General features: G+C 33.1%; 1 protein-coding gene across 2 annotated transcripts in view; it reads right to left on the reverse strand.

Moving 5' to 3' along the window:
- The window catches only part of LOC149539614 (calpain-type cysteine protease DEK1-like), a 217,610-nt gene that overhangs the window by 78,433 nt on the left and 111,948 nt on the right, over positions 1 to 27,229 (reverse strand). For both annotated transcript variants that reach the window (XR_016356273.1, XM_089800843.1), the window contains exons 11-21: positions 12,638 to 12,908; positions 12,368 to 12,518; positions 12,167 to 12,278; positions 11,887 to 12,052; positions 10,815 to 10,885; positions 10,508 to 10,599; positions 10,140 to 10,302; positions 9,912 to 9,983; positions 6,087 to 6,464; positions 5,868 to 5,983; positions 5,456 to 5,753 (exon numbers count right to left, since the gene is read on the reverse strand). Coding sequence is in view for 1 of the 2 variants with exons in the window: in XM_089800843.1 (XP_089656969.1) it covers positions 5,456 to 5,753; positions 5,868 to 5,983; positions 6,087 to 6,464; positions 9,912 to 9,983; positions 10,140 to 10,302; positions 10,508 to 10,599; positions 10,815 to 10,885; positions 11,887 to 12,052; positions 12,167 to 12,278; positions 12,368 to 12,518; positions 12,638 to 12,908 (1,890 nt within the window). In the remaining variant the exon portion in view is untranslated. The remainder of the gene's footprint in view (positions 1 to 5,455; positions 5,754 to 5,867; positions 5,984 to 6,086; positions 6,465 to 9,911; positions 9,984 to 10,139; positions 10,303 to 10,507; positions 10,600 to 10,814; positions 10,886 to 11,886; positions 12,053 to 12,166; positions 12,279 to 12,367; positions 12,519 to 12,637; positions 12,909 to 27,229) is intronic.

Consider the following 27,229-nt stretch of genomic DNA (forward strand, 5'->3'; position numbering starts at 1 on the left):
CAGAAATATATCTAGTATTAGTATGTCGATGGTACTATCATCTACCCTACAAGGTTGTGATCATCCATCTCAAAGTCTTTAGCTATCATGCTCTCCAAAAATATTTTAAATGATTCAATCATTTAAATTGTTGAATAAAAAAAAAATTTTAAAAGTCTTTCTAATGTTTTTAAAGTTATTAATTTATTAAATAAAATATTTTAAATGATTTGATCATTTAAATTGTCGGTGGTCTCAATTTTTGTATTAAAAACATTAAAATGAGGGCTAAAATATATAAAATTATTTAATATTATATTTTACATTTATATTTTACCAAGAGACTTCGGGGAGACTTCAGGAGACTTCGTCATGAAGTCTCCAACCTTTTGTGAGGTCTCCGGAGACGCGAAAAGTCTCTGAGACGCGACTTTTAGGGGGGAGACAGGTCTCCTGGTAACCATGATTTGAACACTTAGGGCTAATCTAAAAATATTAAAAGCTTACTGAAATTATTAGTTATCTTATCAACATTAAAAAAAACATATTCATGTCAAATATGTACTTAAAATATTCATTGTGAATCAAAGAATTATTAGAAATAATAATTAATTTTAAAAAAAATATATATATATATACCAAGTAATAGAACAAAATACATCTTATTATGCAATTAAATCAATCAATCAAATAGTGACATAGTTGGAAAGTCACGATGAAGACACTAGTTGTAACCTATTGACCACGTCACCTGATATATAATGTTAGAAAATATCAACTGTCACGATGAAGACACTAGTTGTAACCTATTGACCAGGTCACCCGATATATAATGTTAGAAAATATCAACTAAGTGGATATGGAGGGGAGAAAAAAAAGAGCTTAGGAATCTCTTCATCAGCGTTAGGGGAAAGATCCAAACTTCCAAGGATTCATTCTCAGTTAAAGACTAACCAAGTTTTTACCAATGTGGTGTGAAGGATATTCAGATTTGACATATTTAATGAGTAAACAACTTAAGGCATCAATGAAGAAAAGAAAAGAGGAGATGGGATACGGTCATCAAATGGGGATTATACATCAATTAAGAACTACAGTCAGTGCCTACAATTATAATATATGTATCAAGCTCTTTTTTGTAATTACCAGCGATAATGAAAAAGCTGATTGTTGTTAATAGCAATCATCATAAAGGGAGCAAGAAGATAAGACCACAATTGTTATAAAAATATCCAACTCAGCAAACATACACGGATTCAAGATACAGGGAACACCATAAGAGGATAATAATTTAAAAATCATTTGAGTGCCATGAGACAATGAACTGTGTTCAGCTAATCACCGAATAGGAGAACAGAATCATCAAATCAGCACTTCAACATAGACAGTTAATAGATAATTTCTCTAGCCTGGCATTTTGTTAGTCAATGGTATGAGCGAGAATATGGCTAGCAAATAGGATCACAACGCTATCTATAATGATCACAAATACTACAACTCAGTTCCCTTAAAATGGCTTCACTGAGCAAATGCTATGAGCATTTCCTGATACAAGGGAGCATGGGAAGTTTAGTCATGAATGAATAAATAATAACACTCCGCATGAATGAGCAGATACAACCAGTGAATCAGTGAAGAATCTGGAGTCTTGATAATACATGAAAATCATTCTCGTTCCAAGGTTTGAGAGAATAGCTTCAAGGGAGCACTTCAGAAAACACATTGATCTTTAGAGGAATACATTTGAATCAATCTGTAATAGAGGCAGATCGTTGGAGTAGGGAATTATATATATTAAACAGTAAGATATATCATAGTTATAAAGATGACATATCAGATCAATTAATACTTCAATGTATACATGGATTGAGCAGAATCAAACAATTTATTCTTATTCACATATCAGTAAAGGAAATACTACTGAAATATAATGAAGGAACATCATAACTCACCGGGTATTTAGATTGATATCAGAAACAACAACAGAGAACTTCAGATTGGCTGTAATATAAAGACTAATTGAAGCACATTTGGGTCATCATAACTTCCCAGAGACACATAACAAGATAAGCAATCAGTTTTGCTTCTGAGAAGTCATCACCATTGCAAGAATAGATATTCATGAAGGGTGTCCCATTTCATTCTATGTAATGTCATAGTCTTAGAGACAACCATTTAGAATTATCTCAGGCATAGAAGTATAATTGTAAGGAGCAACAATAAGACGATATAAGCCTTTATAGTAAATTAGCAGACCCAGTCACAACAGAGATCATACTGGCCATCATATTAAATTCAACTTAATTGTAAGATCAACTAAGGATTCATCTAGTCACCAAATTCACAAACAATAAGACGTGGATACTGATCATTTAACTTGATATCATCAATTATGTGAGATGATAATGGTATTAGGATGATAATAGTAAAGAATTTAAGTTATTTACTCTTAATTTCAAGACATCTTGATTAAGGGACATTACAGGGTATGATGCAAGGATAATTACTTCCTACGCATTAATGTAGGGTTTAAGAAGCCTATAACATTAGAATCACTAAATTGTGTAATGTTCATGTCCAACCCTAACAAGGGACATTGCATGTTAGCTTATATTGACTCCTGCCCTTTGTTGGCTCTTGTTTTCCTTTCTATGGTGTGCTTCGTTTCGAGCTTCCCAATCCATTTAACTTTTAACTTTATGGATTATTGCTTTATTTTTGTGGGAGTCGTCAACGTTTCTAAGGGAGACAGCAAGAATTTTCAGGGGGCAGAGTTGAAGGTTTCCTACAATTGGAGATCTCTCAAGCAAAGTCTCTGGAATTGGACACATGTCTCGGTCTATGAAACATGTCTCCAGAGGTTAAAAATAGGTCTCCGTGCAACTAGGAATGACACATATTAAGTTAATTAATTTTTCTAATGAAGAGAGTATTGTAAAGATTACAAAAGTATCATTGTATAAAAGCTTGCATGGAGATTAACAATAAGGGTTGTGGTTGAAAAAGTCAAATATTGTTATACATGTCTCATTGTTGGTCTCATGCCTGCCCTTTCTCCCTCGGTTCTTTTAGAATGGGCTCTTATCAGCTACGCATCCAAACAGATCACCATCTTGCAAGGGAGGATAGGATATATGAGCTTTGTAACTTGGGGGTGACTGAGACTGGGATTCACTTTATTTATCATAGCCCTATCTATTATGACATCCTGAGGAGATTCTACTCCTTATTCTATGAGACTAGCTCTCTCATAACCTTCTTCGCATACACAAAGCAGAGATACCTTTTCTTCTACTTAAAGGATGCATTAAGGCAATGAGACCACACCCTACAACTGCGAATGACACATATTAAGTTAATTGTTTTTTTCTAATGAAGAGAGCATTGTAAAGATTACAATTAATAACTTCATGCTAGATATGTGTATGTTTTATTTATTAATGTTGTGTTGAGCCATATCCATACTGGTGGCCTTAAAAAATGGCCATATGTGTACCCAATACCATATCTGTATTTGTATCCGTATCCGTATCCACGCAACTTTGCATTTCACCTACTTCCTAAACATATACAGAAAGAAAATTTATAAAGTTCAAATGCAATTCTAAAAAGAATAACTGTTTATTTGATGGAGTGGTAACACCATGTTGTCCCTAACCATCCACAGCCACACCCTTCAGAAGGAAATGTCCCCAGGGACATTCCCTACACCACAAGACCACTCTGCATGTCAAGCAAGGCAACACGGGACATTTTACTTATCTGCCCACATTCTCCAGTAAGCAAATTTTTCCCTGACGATGCATACTTAGGGAGCTCTCATATGTCATATATAAAATAATTATTCACCCAAAGTCACAACCTCCCATGCATATTGTCCTACATAAGGGGTTATGTTACTTTATAGTTTCTTTATTTCAAAACACCCTGTGCAAATGAGCATGGCATGATATTGCTCTCACCGTGAGGAACACATGATGTCCCTAAAATATGCTTTCTTTAAAATATTACCTTGATAGCAATTTCCAAGTCACTTATACTTTTCATTATTTTAATTATTGTTACTTCTGTTTTAATGAATTTGGGTTTATAACATTTATCTTTTATTAACACAATTTGGGCTTTGGTTCACACGAACACAGAACTGCAGAAACTATCTATCTAATATCATTGACGAACATTGATTTTGAAAGATAGTCATTCACAGTTACCAGCTATCTATTTCAAACTGACGCATCACATAAACAATTTCACACTGTCGAACTAAATATTTACAGCCTTACAAGGAGACACATCCCCGGCATAATTTGAGCAGTCCCAGACATGGCAATGACCTGGAAACTCAAAAACTCAGAAACGCGTCCCCTGACTGTCCTGTAGCATTAATGTTTGAGTTTTGATAATTTGTTTCACTTGGCCTCTCATTTGAACTCTCAATTTAAATTATTTAACACATGTTATATATTAAAGCTCTATAATGCATATAAGCATGCTTTATCTATGTTTTCATTTGAATATTCAAAATTTGCCTACATTTTTATGAAACCATTCCCTCTGCCATCACCTACAATGGCAAAAAAAATCTGTATTGAAGACCCATTTCCCAGTCTCCCCATCCAGAAAACTTGAGCAAATATAGCATATTTATGATAGGCTTTTAAGGAATTGATTTCATTAACTTTGATAAATTGACAGTAATGGAGCAAAACGTCCCAAACATTGCACATCTCAATCATTTTGGATTTCTAATAGCCATGAACCAACATAGATTAAAAAAAATGGCTTGTTTTGTTTCAGAAAGAAAATGATATGCAAACTTGATAGATTGATTTTACTATGATAATTTATAACAAATATTAAAGGTCATATTAAAAACATACCACCTGCATGAGGGTAAATCTGATTTGGATTTGTCTTGTTATGAAAAACTCTGATTTTTATTTTGTTATAAGTTGAATCATTTTGCACAATATCTAGTTTCACAGGACATCACTTTTAGTATATATTTACAACACCTAGATGAAGGAAACGAATTGTTACACTATATATTACAAGAGTGAAAGGCAAGGACACGAGTGAATGTGTACAAGACTCGAAGACATAATTAAAAATGTCACATGAAAATCATTCCCAAAATCATCTATACTATGAATAACATGGTACCCAACCTATGGTAGATATGTAATCTCCATTTTTCTTCACTATATCAATAGTAGCCATAATTTAAGCTTGTGAAAAAATGTTAAGCTGACAGATAGGCTTATAATATTATATCTATATCACGTGTTGCAGTCACTTCCAAAAAACAATAGTAAATGTTCGCAACATTGCTCAGACTAAAAAAATCATGATTAACAATCAGACTGAATAGACAACTTCATACAGACATACACTGCCAGGATCATGTGCATTCTCAGTACAAAAAGAAACCGAAGTGGCCCAATCTATCATGTGGATTTTGCAATATCAAACACACCTGTTCAGCTCGATGAGCCATCTGTGCTGTGAGAATACGGCGCGCAATACTAGAAACCTTTTCATGCACTCCTACATCATTGAAAAGTGCATCCCCCCCAACTGCCCGTATAGCTGCCGCCATTGCTGCTGCCTCTTTCCCTCCTACATTTGGAATAGGCGATACAAAAGAGGCTTCAATCTCTTTCCATTTTCGTTCTTCTCTTTCCAATAAAGCTTTCCGTCTTTCCTTTCCTTTCCCTTCCTCTTCTCTCCTTTGCATCAACAATTCTTCTTCCATCTCTTTTTCACGAATGTAACTGAAGGAAAATTCAGATTGCGGTATTAAAAGACATCCAAAAAATATTACAGCACTGATAAAGCTAATGAACATTTGGGAATATAGCCAGGTGATATATTTTATAGACAATCACCTTTCTTGAATCATTTCAAAATGAATGCGATCTTCAGGCAACCAATTTTGAATTTTCTTGGCACTCAGATCTGAAAATCCAATACTATCCAGGAATAGCCGCAAACGGACTTCGTCCTATCAAAATTTTAAGAGAGAAGATTATGCCACTTGTGCGAACTGCGAAGTACCCATGTTTGAAGTAGAAAAATTTATGTATTCTTGCAATATAAAAATTTACCTGTACTCTTTCAGCTTTTGCTGCTAAACCAAGCAACAGTAGCAAATAGCCCCCAAACTTATCCCACATGTATACCCACTCTGTGTCGATGGCTTCTTCCAAGGCCAAAATGCGAGCATGTGCACACAATATTCTCCTGTAGCCCACTTCAGAAGATGCTTCATTTTCGTAGGTTAAGGTCAGTTTTGGCCCACAAAATAATACACCTGAAGCAGCTTCCTCATTCCTTAAGCATTCACGAAGCTTCAAAATATCTTCCCTTGGAAGCACAAAATTGCCAGCCCTGTCTCTCCTAGCAGCTGGATCTCCAACTAAAAGGGGAGCAGAACTTGCAGACCTTTGTGGTGCTGAATATGTACCTGACAAAGCATTTCTGACCTGTTTTCCCATTAAATAAATTAGATTGTATTTATCAGAAAACTGGAATACCAACCAATTACAGACAATCTCAATCTTCAAATTGAAAAGTGTAGATCATAAAGCAATTGAATAGTGCTAAAGGCCAGATGTTAAATGAGAAATAACTTAGAATTTACTAGAGTCAGAATTTACAATTTAGTGGACATAATATCAATGGCATCCATGCTTGAAACAAAACATGAAGGTTTCAGATCTTGTGGACAGGAACATTTTTGGATTGCAGTTGAATTGACTTTGGGATTGAGCATTTACACAATGATTATTATCCATCCTTTTCTCCAACCTTCTCTTGCAGTCTTGAGGTATGAAATTGATTTCCTCTACATTAAATGTTGATCAAACATGGATGAATAACTTTTCTGCAATTTATGATTTCATCAATCTGAAGAGAGAAACACATCTTGTCTTTTAGTGATATTTATATTTCTCCCTCTCGGGGTGTCACTCTTGTGTACTTTCTCCAACTTTTAATCCTTCCTTTCCTTGAGCAGGCTCAATTAAGAATGTTTATATAAAGTATGGCATATAAAATATGAATGATGATTATTTTATAAAGGAGAAACCATTTTGACCATGTTTAGTATTGCTTTTGCATTGGTATCAAATACTTCTACATGATAACATAGCCCCATCGTTATCTATGCTTTTATCCCTAGAAATTCGCTCCTTAAGCTTTTAATCATTTCAAAGTATTGTTTTTCTTCCTTTTTTATTATGTTAAAACTTAGTTGTTTAAAGGAATAAAATATGGAATCTTGAGAATTTTAAGAAAGTTAAGATTTAGCTTTTATCTAGTTAAGAGTTGTGTTCGAGAGTAGGTCTAATATGAGGTTTTGTTTGTATAAATTAATGTTGATAAAATTACTGAACATTATTTCAGATTTAGGAATTTAAAGTAAAGTATTCATGTAATTTGTTTTAATTCGCCTTTATTAATTGGAATTACTGAGTTAGATAATGTAGGAAAGTCTAAGTAATTAACAAGAATTTAAATTAAGTTGATAAAGTTATAGAATCAAATTAGTTAGATAGTACTCTTGTATGAAAAATTTAGCTAGATTAATATAATTGAGTCTTTGTTTGACTAATAGGAAATATTTTTGGATACTTTTGAATATAAATTGTAAATGTAATCTTTTAAAGATTTTAGTTATGTTAGTTGTAGGCTAGCCTTGTATTGATCATTTGCATAGAAACGGTTCTTATTATTTGGTGGTTGATAGTTAAGGATCTATTGGGTACACACTCTGTTTCTAGATAATTATGATTTACATGATTAAAATTTCCTTGTAATAAGATAGCGCTAGTAGTTGTTACCTCAATGATATTAGGCCTTATGTCACCTTATTTGTCATTCTAATTTTCTATACATAATGGCCTTGCCCTAGGTCTATAGATTAATTGAATTATTATATTAGATTACTTACTTTTGATATCTAAAGGGTAGTTCTAGCCTACTAATAAATTGTGATTTTGTTGTCTCCTTGTTATGTCATGGTCAATATGGAAGGATTTGGTGTTTGGGTTTTCTCCTCATGTAACCAGAGGCTATGAGGGTCATGTTATTGTTTATTTTCTTATATTGACTTGATGTCTCGAGTGAAGTTTTGTTCATTTATGATGCTTTGAAACAATACCATGTAATTAGCTCACATTGTTATTCTATGTTGCGTTGCTAATTATTTGATGACAATTATACCTTGTGATTTGATGGAATGGAGCCAAAGGGGAATTACGTATGATTCACATGGTATTTGATTGATGTTTATGATATAGAACCTAGAGGGTTCTTATGTGTTTCTTAGCATGAGGTTTATATTATTTGACTTTGATGTCCCCTCAGCTACGATGAAATCTGTAGATTTTGTTGGTGTTTTGAGATACTATCCTCCAAACTCTATTTTACACTTTTTAATAAATGAACTTGAAAAATCTATTTATAGTTGTCCAATTTTGTTTTGCTCTTTTGGGTTAAAATTTAGAGCATAATCATTGGGAGGGTGGTTTGCAATGGGGGTTGGGAGCCAAAAGTGGCCAAACTAGGATAAACCAATGCCAAGTGCTATAATCAAGTGATAACCTAATAATTGATTTGAAGGGAAATACACATTAAATAAGATCATTGTTTGCCTCGCTCATGCCTTAAGTGTTAGTACAGGCTAAGAATAGGAGGGGGAGAAGATGCCTATTGAGATTGGCATAATCAAGCTTACTTGTTTTCAAAGAAGGATTATTTGGTTCTGCATAACTTTCACTTGATAGCTTGGGTTCAAAGTGACCAGTCCAAGATAACCCAAGATAAAGGCTATGCGATGACACTCTCCAGGATGCACCCTAAGGATTTCTTCAATTAGCCTTGTAGTTCGCCTCTGAAATAGGATGATGTCTTGTGAAATTCTGTGAGTACTCTTGTGAAATATTGTATATATTCTTTGAGCATTTGACATGTTTTGTTTGGTATCATTTTCTTCTGTGATGTGTATTGTTGCTCGATGTGGAGCCTTATGTTATCTCCTAGAACGTGAGAAAGAGCCTTAGGGTACCACGTAGTTGGGTGGCAAATGTGTTTCAATTGAGGCTCCTAGTTAGTTCATAGCTTTGGATAGTTTCTACATCATTCTAACATCCTTAATGTATCTTGATACCAGCTACTTGAGTTATGATAATCATTGTAAATGTATTATATGATGTAAAGTGAATTCTATCATTGTAAACATAAACTCTTATTATAAGTTTGAAATTATGTTGTGCTCGTGTCATGAGTTATTATAGAAAAGTACTATTTGGAATTAAATAGACTGATTATGTAATTAATTATCATCATTATGTGTTAGATTAGTCGCACATGGATTATGAGTTTAGCATTATTAATTTGGTATTCTCATTTACATTTTAATTATTAGTTGGTTTATGCATTGCTAAGTAGCAACATAGGGGAAACTAAAGGACATATTGAGGTTATTGTAATTTTCTATCATGATGTAGTGTTAATGATAGATGTGTAGGTTTTTAAAAAAAACTACCATGTTTCTTAGGAGTTTCTTGTTATCATCTTTGGTTCACTGGCCGGGCTTTATAGTGAATAGTAAAATAGTTTCATAATTAATTAATTTTTGGTCTTTTATGTGAAGAAAAAGTCAAAACAGAAATTTGTGTCTAGTAAATGGAGTAGAAAAATGGTCCCATTATTAATCAATTTTTGGCCTTTTATGTGAAGAAAAAGTCAAAAAACAGAAATTTGTTGTCAAGTAAATGGAGAAAATGGATACAATCCCACAAAGTCTGCAAACCATATATAATGGGAAGAACTTAAATTCAGTGAGGGCTGAAAGTATCTACGATTCAGAAAATTGGGGGAACTCCTTTCTGAGAAATTAGAGGTCCTCGTCATTTATGGAAAATTACCTTTGTAGAAGATCGAGTGATAGCCTGAACAACTGTTTCTTTACTGAGAAAATTTACAGCATCCTCTATCATCTGTCAGCAAACATGTATACAATTGAGGCTAAATGAAAACAAATGCCAAACAATTAAGTACTCTGCAAAGGTTTTGAATTTACTATCATGAAGGGGTAAAAAGGAAGCATTATCCCGACAAATGTCATTGTCACAAAATTTAATAAATGAGATCACCTTCATTGTTAAGCATGGACGGGAAACAGCAAATCCATATGCCACTACAACTGTTATGGCAGAAACAGCAGCCCCTGCAAATGGTGGGTATACTTCCAGGCTTGCAACAACACCCCAGCCCATCATTGCCAATGCAATCCCAAAAAGTAATAGAAAGGAAGCACTGAAATGCACCAACAAAAAGCTGAGTATAATAGATTTGAATTTCTGACATCAAACTTAGTTGCTTATATATAGGAGGCGAAAGCAAAGGAAGAACTTCAGAGGTAAACCAACTATCTGAATTGAATTGTCTAAAAAATTAGAAATGCAACCTGTGTAACACGTTAAGACCTTTAGGCAACGTATAGGGTATCCATTAGACCAACCTGACATTCTTAGCAGAATCTGCATGTGCATCATAAATATATGCAGGCAACACACTGGGTGAATACACAACCACAGGAGGTGAGAGAAGAACCTGAAATCAGATCACTAATCAGAAAAATTAAAGAAATATTTGAAATCCAATATAAGCCAATTTGGGATCCTATTTTGTTAGGGCAAAAACAAAAGCACAACAAATGAGCTATGTATGGCATGTTCACAAAAATCCATAAGATATATATTGGCTTGAGAACCCATTAGATAATGTGATGCATAATAAAGTTAGCCAAACTGTCAACACAAACTTACAGTCAAAGCATGGCCAGCAAGAAGAAAGAGGACTGAAAAGTAGCCAACAGATGCACCAAAAAATGGCTCATCTGTATACAGAAACATGCTCAAGTTTAACAATAGTTAGAGATCATAATACCAAAATACCATATTACATTTCAATAAAATATAACACAACTTGGGAGACAAGTTTCCACAAAAATAAGATAATCATTGACGTAAATCATAAATTCACTCTTGTGAAACATTATAGCAAATTCTACATGCATATTCATTTTAAAAAGATATCCTTCAGAATATTTTCCATTGCTCCATCATTTCTTAAAATCATCCCAGTATTAAAAAGATGGGCGGCCAATAGGGAGCACATGCGCTCAACTATTTCTATACACTAGCCTAGTCATGAAAGCAGGTCTTATAAAATAAATTTTAAAATTTGGCAAGATATCAAATCCATTTAAAAGAAAGATATGTTATATCCACTTAAGTTCTTTAATATTGCCACCAGAAAGGATTTATAAAATCAACGATATATCAAATTCATTTATGTTCTTTTCAAATGAAACAAGAAAGTGTTTGCAAGGACTGGAATATAGAGTAAGTTTATTTCTCCAAAAACAATTTTGACGTGACCTGATGTTTGGATGCTATGAAAATGTGCTCAATATGTGGAATGACAGTCTGTATAATCATACTTTAAACTAGCATTGGGCATTTGCGTGTGTATTTACACAGTGCACATTTTGTGTATATGTATGTCCATGTTTGCCCTATTTGTGTCCATAAATGTTGACATAGATGAGAAAGGGGAACAAGCACTTAGATTTAATGATCTGCATATATTTATACTATGGCTACATTAGCTATATATGCATATCCTTCAGATCCCTACTGCCCTATGTACTATATCTACAGTTTTATACAAGGAAAGAAAGACCCATATCAAAAGAAAAATCAATCTATTTGTTAATATAGTAGGTATACTGGCTATATTAGCACATTGCTAAGGTAGGAATTTCCAAGCAAGAGTTGCAAACTTTCTCTGGAAGTGAACAGTAGAGCAAGTGCTTGGTAAAAGATCTCATGTAACCTGCTAGATATCCAACAAGAAAAGCTGCTAAAGCAAGTATCAACAGTGCCATGCATACTGCAAATATCTTTGTACGTGTCAGGTAGAAGTTGTTTGAAGCCCAATGATGAATAACACCAATGCCAAGAACTAGGAGTAGTAGAAGTAGTAAAAATGTAACTCCAACCTGAACCATCAACAAGCAACAGAAAATTATAACATAAAACAGAACAGTGTCATACTTTCAAATTCAAGAAGATAATAACATTTTAATTTAGAATTGTAAACCAAAATCACTCACCGTCCATGGATTAACAGCAGCTATTACTGCTGTTATTGCAACTAGTAAAAGAAACATGCCCATACCAACAAACATGTAGACCCCACATGAAAGTTGCCACCTATCATCCTTCCTGCAAAGCTTGACTGGCTTGCATATGAAGTTTACTATATAAAGAGAAATAGCACATTTGACGATAAAAGACTAGGCGCAATGACCTACCATTTATAAATACCACAGGACAGCAAAAGTATAGCAGGAATGCACACCAATGGTAACAGGGCAGCGAGAAAATCCTCCTTCGCTGGAACATGCCCATCCCGAGAATGTACAGCTCCCAGATAAGATACTCCACAGAAGATAACAAGAACAACTACACAGACCAAGCAATTTCTAAAACATGTACACCAACATAAAGTATGTTTTAAAAAATAACACTCCTAATATGCTGCACTAAGATCAATTCACCAAATAGACATTTTTGTGACTTACTTGTGAAAATTCCAACACAAATAGCTGATGACAGAGAAAAGCGGTAGGTTGCAAACCATGAAACTGCTGGCAGAACACCAGTAACCACTAAAGCAAAAGTTGATGCAATTGCGCAACCTAAGTAAAAGGATGATGTGTATGGAGAGCTGTAGTTCTGGTCTGTATGCCAGCCAAGGTAGTCCAAATCGTCTAAAGGCTTAACGGATATTAAAGCACCTAATGCCAAAACAGCAGCTATGAATATCGCTACAGATATAGCCATTGCAACAACCTGCGAGGAAAGCAAAAGAATGATGAATTTTAGTTCTAAGGGGGGTTTACGGAAGTGCAATTATTGTCTTTGTTGTAGCAATACAAAGATTCATAACACAAAGACAATCGAGGAAAGAAAAATAAAAAAATCATGTGTATTTATAAGCAGGCAGTCTTCTACAGCAGAAGCAAACAACTTCTAGTCATTTCTAAAATTTTAACTCCCTTCTAACAAAATCCTGAGAAAAATGCTTCCTTAAACTGAATCGAGGAAAGAACAATAAAAAAATTCATGGTATTTATGAGCAGGCAGTCTTCTACAGCAGAAGCAAACAACTTCTAGTCATTTCTAAAATTTCAACTCTCTCCTCTATAAAGATCCTGAGAAAAATGCTTCATTAAACTGAATGAGCTATGTATTTCCAATATACCCTTAAATTGAGTCTAACTGTAAATTTATGGATCTTATGACTCCAAAGACCACTAGATGGTACATGGGGTCTACCACCTGATAAACCTTAACCTTCTCATATCATTACGTAGATTCTTTGCGATTACCTAAAATTATGAGAAGGAAACTAATGGGTGTCAAATTGACTCACTTTAGCTAAAAATAGAGAAATAAACTTGCATTAAGATCATTCCTGCCTTTCTCAGCATTTTAGTCTGCTCTTTAGTTTTGGGGTGACTTTCTTGATAAAATGCATATGGCGAATAAATTCTAAGTCATCCTTTGTAGGAAGAGTATAAACACTACGACAATTCACTATGATTACAACCACCCGAGCTCAATGCACTCCATGGAAGCACAAGAGAGATCAAAAATGAAGAATAATGCTATTTTAACACTGATCCAAAAGAATGAATTGAATTGAATGAACGTACATAGGAGACCCCGTAGTTAAATACCCCAAGGTGAGACATAGGAAGACATCAGATTATAGCATATGCCTTAATCTTATGACATATATATGTAAAGTGATAACTTATCACCCCCTAAGGTGGAAAAGTATTGTTAATGTATTGTAGCTTCAGTCAGATTATTCTAACTGATGAAATCAAATGCTCAATTGTCCTATCAGCCTTAAGCATTTGATATCTATCCCTCACAAGATACTAATCTGATTATTTGCTTTAATTATGTTAATCATAAATTAAGCATGATTATAAATTAATGATCATACATACATACATACATACATACATACATATATATATATGATCGTGGTTAATAATATTAATCATGATTAAGATCAATATTAATTACATATAACATGGCAAACTTAATCGAAATCATTACCAAATGATCATTGTATATTATAGTATGAAATGGCATCATTAAATTAGGCCGAATATGATTTAATGAGAATATGTCTCACGTAGAGACATATTCCACATAGAGGCATGCCTCTACGGGAGACATATCTCCTAACAACATACAAATATGAAGGCCGATTGGGATCTTGTAAGTGTACATGAAACATAAGTGCAAAAGCAAGTACCATTACAATGATTCATTATATATATATAGAACATGGCAAATTTAATTGATCTCATTACTAAATGATCACTTTATATTATAGTATGAAATGGCATCATTAAAACGGACTGAATATGATTTGCAAATGAACATGTCTCTACGTGGAATATGTTCCATAGAGGCATGCCTCTACAGCAGACATATCTCCTCACAACATACAAATATGAAGGCCGATTGGGATCTTGTAAGTGTACAAGAAAAATAAGTGCAAAAGCAAGTATCATTACAATGATTCATACTATATCAAATAGCTTCATTAATAAAGAGATCGGTTTCCATAAGAGATAGATACCAGCGCATTGATCTAAGCAATAAGAACATAACATATTCAGATTGACGGTAATCTTATTAAGATTAAATTAGACATTGCTATTTGCTAAGATCATATTACATCAGTCCAATTATAGATTTATAGGAAATCGATATTGAGATTAGATCTCTCTGATTTATATCTCCACTAAAACTAGAACCAATTGATATTAAATATTGCTTGGTTTATAAGAATCATCCTTATGATATTGTGAGGAATTATACCATCAACATTGAAGATACATACATAGTTTTGAGATGAAAATTAAATTCCCCCTACATAAAAATTTGATAAAGCTTTAACACACTAAAGGTGAGCACCCTCAAAGGTGGAAAAGTGATAGTGCAATATGTCCACTAAAGGTGGTTCACCGTATAGAGGAAGAAAAGTAATAATGTGATAAGTCCGCCAAAGGTGGAAAAGCAATGCTCTATGAGGCCGCGTCCCTTGTGTAAATCCACCCACACCCGTATCATGGACAGTATGAGGATGCAGGGACACGAATTTCCATCCACAAATATGATTCTTTTTTGCCGAATAGGGTACCTTTCCCAAAACAACACTTTCATGCCAAAAAGGAGACTTGTGGACACCAATCGATCAAGAGGATGACCTAGCTGCCCCTCAATCGTCCCCAAGATAGATTGTCTCCCCTAATTGCCTAAGTCAAAAACAGCCAACAATATTTCTTTTTTTTTTAAGGTTTTCTTTCTATTTGGTTAGCCATGTGGGTACAAAATAGTTATTGACAAATAGGAAACCATATTTGAGAAGATAAAAATTAAAAAAAGATGACCACTTTCCAAGAGAAAGAAAATAGAAAAGAGAGGTTTTTTTTCCTTTTGCTTGAGCATGCGGGCCGCATGTGGGTAAAAAAATTTATTAAAAATAGGAAACCCTCTTTGACGAGCTAAAAACACAGAAAAAGGTAAATGCTTACTCATTTTACCATACTTGCCAAGAAGAATATAGAGCAGCAACTAGGGAAGAAATTTTTCAAATTTTGCATTTAAGAGTTGCAAGAGGGGGCTTTGACATAAGTATTTAACGTGGAAACCCAATTTGGAAATAAACCACTAAGTAACATGCTACCACTTTTTCTCTCTTTTGAAATGAGCTCTATTAAGATCCAACCCTATTAAAGGTTAAACACATTTTTAGGTGTGACCCTATTAAAGGATATAATCACACTATTAGGAGTGGCCTTGTTACAAGAATTTGAACATTCCCTTACAACATTACCTTGATTAAAGGATTTACAAATGACTATTAGGTCAACCGTGACAAGTATTTTTTTCATTTTCTATTTGATTACTTCAACTTTGTGGCCAATATTTCTTTCTATTTTTCATTTGTTTTGCAACACACAGGGAGAACATTTTCAATGAAATAATTTTTTTTTAACTTGCAGCACTATATTACATGCATAATCATGGGCAAGAGTGAAAGTGAGGTTAGTAGTGACAGTCATAGCATAGATGGTGCAATATAAGAAACCCAAACATTACAAAGAAAAAGACCTAACTAGTCACTTCAACTGATGTGGATGTCCATGAAGCAAGGTAGAAACCTCTTGGCCATGAGTGCCCTTCCCAAGCCCTGAAAAATTTCGCAAAAGGCTTATTCAACCTCAAGAAACCTCCACTAAAATTTTCCACAAGAGACAAGGACAAGAAAAAAAAAATCTAGGGAGTAGTAGGGAGTGGAAATTCCATTTGTGCCACAAACATTATTTTGGGTGCTATACTAGAGTCTATTGGTATCTTTTGTGGATAGGTAGTCAAGGGATCAAATGTTGCAAAAGAATAACACAAGCACAAAAACTTGAGGCAACTAGATCATACATGGAGAGGAATGCATAAAAATCAAAGACTTCATTAGAGAATGTGCAATCTAGTTTGCCTTAGATCATCCTTCTCATAGGGAAGAAAGTTTCACACCCACTCCCACTTGTAGTAAAGGAAAGAGAAAGAAGACTAAAAGATAAACAAATGTTGCTGATTATAGAACACATAATAAGTTTGTCCTTAAACTTGAAAAATTTAAGAGTTTGGATATCTAAGTGGCATTGTAGAACATCATTTGGAGAATCTATAAGTTCCTTTTGAGAGATCTGTTTATTGCTACTCATAAGTCAAATGCCAGACAAGGACCTGTACTAGCAGAAGCTTTTATAAGGCAGAAGTATTACCCGTCTATCATCACAGGAAGCATCTAAATTTGTTGACCATATGAAAATGACTATATTGAAGACCCAGAAAGTTTGGTCGTAACTCATAATTCAAGAAGTTCTTGGAAGGTTTTGGCACATGTCAAATATGGCAACTCGAAATACAGTAGCAAAACAGAACCATTTAGTAATTCAGAAAACAGAAATACTAAGTATTAAGCCATGTCGAAGCAATATCCAAATGTATTAATGGCAGATTAGAATATAATGGACAGCGTCTACTATATTTGAGCCCATTCATTCTTTGTCCAGCTATGGTGATGGTGTGAAGATATAAGATTTTAGAATCAAAGACATTATGTTCGATGCTTTTAGTCGTCAGTTTGCATAAGATGTCTACTGGACTCTAGTATTGAAACAATGGCACATCTTATGTGATTTGCAATTACAATATCAGCAACCTGCATATACCAACAGCTTTGAAGAATCTAGTTGATACACATAAGCTTAATGTTTACATGATTGACTATTCAGTTGTTCAGTGGGTTTTTTCGTTATAACTTATGTGTCAGTTAACAAAATAAAATAAAATAAAATAGAAATTTTTTTAAATCTTGTAACCACTCACTCGATTGTTGATTTCTAGGATTGCTGCAAATGTACTAACAATTGTCATTGTATTCATTGTGTTCCAAATGCAAATGAAGGCTTATAAATAAGAGAGGACAAGACATGTCTCTATGGTTAATCATCACTAGTTAATATATTAGTAATATAAATAACCATATACATAATATATTATTATTTCATATGTATAACGATATATATATATATATATAATAGTATAATATATATAATAATATATGTGTATTAGATACAATAATATATATTATTTAACATGGATAAGTATATATAGGAAATTATGATTTACCAATAACAATAATGTATATCAGATCAAATCAATTTGATTCTAGGATTGCTGCAAATGTACTAACAATTGTCATTGTATTAATTGTGTTCTAAATGCAAATGAAGGCTTATAAATAAGAGAAGACAAGACATGTCTCATGAAGAGACATGTCTCTATGGTTAATCATCACTAGTTAATATATTAATAATATAAATAACCATATACATAATATATTATTATTTAATATGTATAACAATATTATATATATTAGAGTATAATATATATATATAATAATATATATGTGTATTATATACAATAATATATATTATTTAACGTGGATAAGTATATATAGGAAATTATGATTTACCAATAACAATAATGTATATTAGATCGAATCAATCTAACTAAAGCTACAACTTTACCACTACCTCTTAGCTAGGGAAGAGTAGTAGAGTACATTATGCTCTCAAGTATATGAAGAGATATCATCTCAATATGATACCCAATTCACTATGAGGCTAAATTTCTCACCTTTCATAACACATAATTGAAATAATTTCAATAACTTTAATATGAGTTTAAACACCACCTTAAGTGTGGTCTATAATAGTGACTATGTCATGGTGTCTGGCAAGATCTGGCCCAAAGAACCAGAACAAGATGGTTATCATGGTGTCTGGAAAATCCAACCCAAAGAACCATGATGAGTTGGTTATCATGGTGTCTGGCAAAATCTGGTCCAAAGAACCATGACAACACTTGCTCCTAGACATCCTACACATTTAGGTACTACAAGTTAATTAATGTATTGTATCTATGAGATAGGTCAAACTATTGATAAGGTCGTCACCTTACAATAGTGACCTTACACACATGAAAGATCGTCACCTTTTATTTCATATCATATGTGAAATAGTAACCACCATAAACCAAGTCAGAGGGTGGTGGTACAAAGGCTTTCACCTCAATTCTCTCTCACAGAGAAAAAATGCATTACAAGGAATTTCACTAAGAACTTCTCCTGACAGGGAAGCTATCATTCATAAAGGATTGCACATCAAAATTCTCCCTCTGAACAATGATCCTGTGAAGTCAAGTCTTGTAATTACTTCTTGAGAGGCTCTCTTCGCCCAAGGATGTTTGTCGGGCTCCCTCTAAATCTGATATCAATTTTCTGATTTTTTGGTGATAAGTCATTACTTCCCCATGATATACATAGGAGTAGGCCCATCAAAATCATGCAATTACACACATGTATTTCTATACTCCCTCTAAGTATCAACCTTCTAAGCTCCCATGTTGCCTTAGAAGAAGTGTCATACTCCCTCTTAATGTAGAAAGATACAAGTACTTATCTACCCATGAGGGTCATGGAATATCTCCTTTCTAAAGATGGTTCAAGTGGGAATGAAACATTGGTTATTATTCCCCCCACAATGTAAAATTCTCAATCTTATATCTTTAAACACTTTTGCATCAAATATAACAACTCGTTTCTAAGTTCCAGCTTGCTCTTTTCATCCATTTAAGGTCCAAATATTCATTTAGCTTAATAGTAGAACCAAACATGTCCTTCCATTTTCTCAAACTCATCCACAATATGACAATATTTTGATTAAGTATGATTATGCCACATGAATGAATCTACAACTCATACATCGAGTTTCATTCATCAAAGAGAGACTCATAGATGGTTCAAATGAATTCTTAAAAGCTTCATTAACGTCTCACAACAACTCAAATTGCCTTTGTTCATGCAAAGGTATTTGTTTGATATTTTGATTTAAACCTATATGACGCACATCTTGTAATTTGTGTACTCTAAATTAATATCATTGGTGAATCCATCACAATGTGGTTTACTCTCTCTGAATTAATATGATCAAGATCACCAACAGTTGCCTGAATCATATCCTTTATATGACTCCAAATGATGGTGCACTCTATAGAGCGATTGGTAGATACCTGTGAATATGCTACAATCCATTTTATTTGTAAATACTGCAATCTATAAATAGTCATTGTGTAAATTTCTCCATCAATGATCACTATGTTTCATAAGATGTGGTACTTGTATCTGTGTAATCCTTCAAAAAAAGAGACGAATAAAAATTCACTGAGTGTGCAATGACCATGATTCCATGTTTATTATTTTTAAGACAAGGTTTATTATTCAAATTTGACAGCATCACAAGCATATGAGGGATGCACCATTTTCGCTTTCCCTTTGATATCGTTGACTTCGGTATATTAATCGTTGACTCAGATATATTAATTGTTGTTATTCATATTGCTCTATATGTCGCTCCACAATTTATTGAATTTTGTTTGTTTATTACAGAACTCCAATGCTCAATTGTTCTTTTCAATGATTTAAATTATTATCACCTCTCATTTATCCTTGTTGGTTTTGTTGTAAAAACTCCAACACTGACTTAACAAACAAATGGTGATCTTGTTTGTCTTTGTATTTGTTCTATAGATGCATATCAATAGTCTTATAGATGCTTCGATAACTATTTTCATTTGTGTTATCATAAGCAGATTAAATAGTCTTAGTTTGTGCTGTTAATTGATCCTCTTCATCACATGACATGTTGATTGCTTGTTTGTGGAAGTCACCATCCTCTATATCTGAATTAGTTGACCATCTTATCAGGTGATTCTTTATTTGATAAACTTCAATATCCGAAAGGAATTTGTTTATTTCTTCCGTAATTCTCGATGTTCCCTAAATCTGCTCCCAATGAGATATTTCTATTTCAATTTTTGAAACGATACATTTATTATTATCGCTACTTGAATTTATTTCAAACTACACTATGACTCATGACTGACTGGGCAGTTTTTTTCTTATCTGATCAACATTCATATATTGGGCTGCCTTCTTAATCAGTCTTTCTCAATTTATCATTATAGGTGCTTAGTTTTTGTTTTCTCTTTGTTTGTTGGCAATTCTTTTGTCTTTTTCTGATATTATATCATTGCTTTTCTGTGGATATGGTGGGATATATCCCGTGCATATTATGTACCAGAGTGTATCATTCAAGTGGTTGGTGACATACACATCTCCTGCAGTTTCCATAATCACAAACTAATACTATGCATCACCGACCATGAATTTCATATGATTATAATTGATTTCATAGGTTCTAACATGTGCAGGCTCAGTACTTTTGAGTCAACTCTTATTTTAAATCTGTACTCGTTTTATATCTACAATTAGGCTCTGATACCATGTTGATTTCTAGGATCACTGCCCAAATGCAAATGAAGGCTTATAAATAAGAGAGGAGGAGATGTGTCTCTGTGGTTAATCATCACTAGTTAATATATTTGTAATATAAACAAGAGCTCTTTGAGAGCTGGAGTCCCTGCCTCTAGGAAACAAATTGGACATAATATTTGTTAAAATAATGGTTTTGAAAAGAGAAGTTGTAAATTTTAACAAATTTAATTTAGATTTTTAGTTAATATTTTAAATTTTAGTTTTATAGAATAATTTGGCGACTAGCCATTGTCTAAAAATATACAACATAATGTAATGCATTGTAAAATCGCGAGATTTAAATGAATAGAGTTTTAACTAAAAAATTTTAGAATTTTAGAATTTTATTACATAAGTTAAATTTGGAGATTAATTGTTTTTTATTTTTTTAATTAATATATACTAAAGTTTATATATATAAAGCAATACAACTCTTAATAGCAATAATATATTTTAATAAAAAATCAAATTTAGTAATTATTGATTTATATAAAACTAATTTTTAAAATAATATAAAATATATTAACATTTTTAAATACTATATTCAAAACTAAAAATTGTGATATTAATATTGATAAAACATTATTTTTGTTGTGGAAGATAAAAACATGACTTTTTAATAAATCTAATGAACTTGTGACAAATATCCAAAAGATAAAGTTGTAATTATTTTATAAATCTAATGAACTTGTGAGAAATATGCAAAAGATAAAGTTGTAATTAATAATAAACTTGTCACAAATATGGAAAAGATAGAGTGTAATTAATAAATTCATTAATGCATGTTAGAAAATATTGTATTTTTTGAAGTGGAAAAATAAAATAAACCCCACCAAAAATGTAACGGACCAATTAGAAAAAGGTAATTAATCAATATAAATTAATTTTAAAATAGAAAGTTTCTTGAACTTTAGGAATAACTTTAGAAATAGAGTAATTGTTCTCCAAAAAATTAATAGAAGGGGGGGTAAAAAAAAAACATTAGTAACCTGCCTATAGATAGGCAGGGACTAATAACCATATACATAATAAATTATTATTTAATATGTATAACAATATATAATATATATATTATATACTATAATATATATGTGTGTGTGTGTGTGTGTGTGTGTGTATGTATTGTGTACAATAATATATATTATTAACATGGATAAGTATATATAGGAAATAAAAATTTACCAATAACAATAATGTATATCAGATCGAATCAATCTGAATGAAGCTACAACTTTAACACCGATAAGATGTGAGACTATTTAAATAATGTATAGGCCCAAAGAAAAAGAGAAGAGTGGAAATTGACACAATGAAATGAAAATAATATACCCAAGAAAGATGTTAGTGTGGGATAAAAAGTGAGATTAATTAAGAGACTGTGATCACATACTTCAGCAATACAGCAACTTGAAGACAAGAACATTGGTCTGAAATCTCATAGAACAGTGATTTATAATAATCATTACCTCACTATAAGGCAACGCCTCTGAGTGTTTAAAGAAAAACATCAACGACATTTGTCTGTCAACGAGTGTTACAAAACACAAAATGTTGGTTAAAGAATCAGCTATGATTATCGAACTTGCCAAAGATAAGCCGATACTTGCCAAAGAGCCTATACTTGTTGTGAGAAGCATCTAGTAGTGAGTACAAGTTCAGATTCCATTGTTACGAGCACAAAACCCAACATGAAACATGAATAGTGGAATAAGTGAGAATTTTACATTGCGGGGGGGATAAGAATCAATGTTGCATTCTCATTGTTTCACAAATGCTTATGTGGAGGCATTTTTTGATTTGATATGGACCTTCATTGGAGTAACTTGTGTAGATAAATATTCTTATCCTTGACTATTACATTTATCTACTTATTGTAGTCTCTCTTATTTGTAATTCTATATATACTATAAAGAAGGTTTGCCCTTTATACATGCTACCAAATATTGCGAAGAACTCAATCTTATGATAAATAAGTTTTGATCTAGAATTCATTAGTCAACTGATGACCATGCTTGATAGTGATGCTCTTGAAGCTAATATCCTTGATAATTGAGATTGTGAAGTATCCTCCTATATCAAGGAGTCTAACAGTTCATTAGAGGCAACCTTTGACGATCTTGAACATATTTATTCAGATGGAGTTTGACACTTCATCAGAGACAACATCGTATGAGGAGGTCAGAAGGTTGATATCAGTTTTAGAGGGAGTCTGACATTCCATCATAAGAAACCTTGGACAGAAAAGTCAACAGCTTGACAGGGAGAAGTTTGAGGTGAAATTCCTTGTAATGCATTCTTCTATGTGAGAGAGAAGTTGCAGGTGAAAACCCTTGTTCTACCCTCTAGGAGGAGCTCTGGTGGATCCACCCTCTAACATAGTTCATAATGGATATCATGTGAGTTACTATTTGATTCTGTTGGAAAATATCATAAATGGTGATGATCTTGAATTGATGTGTTTGTGAGGTCGCTATTGTAAGGTTACTAACAATGGCTTCACCTGTTATCATGATGAACTACATTAAGTTGTTGTCTCGAAATGTGTCGGAGATCATGATACTTGTCATGATGGAGATTGTGACATCCAAATCACTTGTTATCTGATTTACTACATTTAGTTCTTGTCCCGGAGTGTGTCAGAGATCAGATAACACATATCCTTCTAGGATATAACATATTCTCTTGGTAGGCATCATGAACCTGATGCTAGTGCACATACCACAAAAATATGAGATTGATAAATATCATATAGTTGAGATACCTTGCTGAACCATACTTCTGATGATATCGAAAGATAACATCTATTTTGATGGATATATGTTGATATCCTTAAACATGTCATTCCAAGAATATCATATTAAGATGATATCTCTCTATATGCTTCAGAGCATAATGTGTTCTATAACAAATCCACCCTAGCTAAGAGAGAGTGTTAATTTTGTAGCTTCAGTCAAATTGAATTTATCAAGAGTTAATCCCGTATGGTTATTGGTTAAATATTATTACATTTTATTAATATTCTATTAGAACTATACATACACAAATACATACGTATATATATATATATATATATATATATATATATATATATGTTAATAATATCTAATTTCCATTAACATGCAAAAACCATTATTGATTAACATAGAGACATGTCTCTCTACTACCATGTATATGCATATGAATCTGCACTTCGAACACACAAAAATAATCAGAAGTGTTATTATGTTTGCAGAGATCATTTTTGTCAACAATTTCCAAAGAAAAAGGGGGAAGAACAATCAAACCTGCAAGAAAAGAGATTTGTCCAAAATACAATGCTACAAGTGTGATAAATTTGGAGACACTCACATTTATTGCCCGAAAAGAAAAAAGAAAAACCCATGTCTCTATAGTTGAACTCAAGGAAGCTTAAAATTCAGTATTCTTCTTAGCCTTATCAAGTGAACTAAACACTAACAAGAATACATGGATAGTTGATAGGATAGCTTCTAGACACATAACTGTATTTAGAGACCAATTTGAAACTTCTGAAGGACACTCAACAAAGAAACTTATAATAGGGGCTAACTCCACCTATCCAATGGCAGGAATTGGGATCTTCTCAAAAAAATTGAAAACTGGAGTTACCCTGCAACTAAGAGATGTGTGGGTTGCACCAGGCATCAAGAAAAATTTGGTCTCCATCTCTAGTTTTGCACACCAAGGATATCATGTCACTTTTCAAGAAGATAAAGTCCTATCTTGGCCTAAGAATTCTAATATCAAGAAAGCAATCACCATAGGATTTAGAGATGTAATCTTATAGAAACTTTCCTCAAAAATCTAGCACTAAATCATGAAATTGTAAAAACTAATGAAATTTGGTACAGAAGGTGTCCCATTTTTGTGCTCGACCCTCCATAGAAAAGATTGTGATAGGTTTAGCTAATCTAAAATCTAAACATGTTGGAACAGGCAAGGGATGTGCCCTAGGGAAGAACTCCAAAGGATCTTTTCCTCATAATGAACATAAATCAAAAATAGTACTTGAACTTAATCACATTGATCTGTGTCGCCCAACGTTAGTACCTTAGGGGGATTCTTGTATTATGTCATTTTTTTTATGATTATTCCAAAAAAAAATAGATGTACTTTCTAAAGCTTAAAGAATCAAACGAAGTATTATTGAAAATCAAAGAGTTTAAAGCCTTAGTTGAAAATCAAACTTGAGAAAAAATTAAGACTCCAAGACCAGATAATGTAGGTGAATACATTTTCGAAACTTTTAAAGAGTTTTGCACCTCTATTGGGATTAAGAGGGAGTATACAGTACTTCATAATCCTCAATAGAATGGTGTAGCAAAAAGGAAAAACAGAACCATTATTGAAGCAGCCAAAGCCACAATGCACGATCAAAATCTTCACATAACATTCTAGGTAGAAGCCTCAAATATAGCAGTGTACATTCAAAGAATCAAAAAAAATGCACTCATTCAATCCTAGAGAACATAACACCTAAAGAAGTCTTCACCGAGAACAAACCAGATCTAAGTCATTTAAGAATCTTTGGTTCTCCTGTATATATCCATGTTCCCAATGAAAAGAGGTCTAAATTAGAACCCTCTAGAAAGACAGGTATCCTTGTCAGTTATAGTGAGTCTTCCAAATCCTATAGGGTATATGTACCAAGACAAAGATCAATTGAAATCAGTAGAATTGTTAAGTTTGAAGAAGATGTTGCATATAAAACCTCAAAGAATATGGAAGAACCAAACTCAAAATTACATGAAAGTTCTACTATTGAGATTCAAACGGAAAATTGTTCACAAAAACCTAGAACCACATCTTCTAATCCTGAAAATGCTCAAACCTCACTCAACAAGAAAAGGCCACTATGGGCAAGGAAAATGATCAAAGAAAATAATGTAGTTATTAATGAAATCTTTAGGAAAAGTAAGGATACAAGAAGCCACTCATGCTATGTTACACTTATAAGTGAACCCATCAAATTAGAATCATCAAATGTTGAAGAAGCCCTAAGATCTCAAGCTTGGAAAGATGCTATGATTGAGGAATATCAATCCATATTAAAAAATGATCACTGGGACATTGTGCCTAGACCCAAGAACAAATCAGTTGCCTCCTCTAAATGGTTATTCAAAATCAACAGGGCAACAAATGGTAGTATTGAAAAATACAAAGCCAGATTTGTTGCCAGAGGGTTCTCTCAGAAGGTTGGAATTTATTACAAAGAAACATTCGCCCACGTTGCTTGATATACCTCCTTTAGTACTATAATTGTGATTGTTGTGTCAAAAGGGTGAAGGTACATCAAATGGATGTAAAGAAAACATTTTTAAATGGTGCCATTGATGAAGAAGTATATCTAGAACAACCAAAAGGCTTTGTCATTCATAACAACACCCATGTGTGTAAACTAAAGAAAGCTCTCTGTGGCTTTAAACACGCCCCCATGGCATGGTATGAAAGGATAGACAGATATTTTATCAAATTTTGGTACTCCAAGAATGAAGTTGATCCAAATGTATACTACAAAGTTTCAGATGGTGATATGCTAATAATTGTTCTCTATGTTGATAATCTTCTAATAACAAGGGAAGACCACCTCATTGAAAAATGTAAAAAGACCTTATGTTTGAGTTTGAAATGAAAGACTTAGGTCTCCTGCAATATGTTTTTGGACTAGAAGTATGGCAAAGGGAAAACTATATTTTCCTAAATCAAAGCAAATATACTATTGACATCTTGAACAAATTCGGAATGATGGACCGTAAACCATTATCTACACCGATGGAGACAAATCTTCATAAACTCAAAAGTGATGCATCTGATTCTGAATCTACAAATCCCACATACTACATAGTACAAACAAATAATTGGATCTCTAAGCCTTGATATTTGTTATACAACAAATGCATTAAGTTAATTCATGTTTGAACACCAGAAAATTCACCTCATGGCAGCCAAACACATTATGAGATACTTGTGTGGAACCATTGAATTTGGTCTAAAATATGACAATGTTGAAATTCAACTTCAAAGGTATTCAAATTCAGATTGAGCCGGCAGTTCCATCGACTGTAAAAGCACTACAAAATGTTGTTTCAGCCTTGGATCTGCTATGATATCTTAGTTTATCAAG

The sequence above is a fragment of the Cupressus sempervirens genome, chromosome 9 (genome assembly GCF_028749045.1).
Source record: "Cupressus sempervirens isolate cs-2001-9-10 chromosome 9, ASM2874904v1, whole genome shotgun sequence".
Taxonomy (NCBI): domain Eukaryota; kingdom Viridiplantae; phylum Streptophyta; class Pinopsida; order Cupressales; family Cupressaceae; genus Cupressus; species Cupressus sempervirens.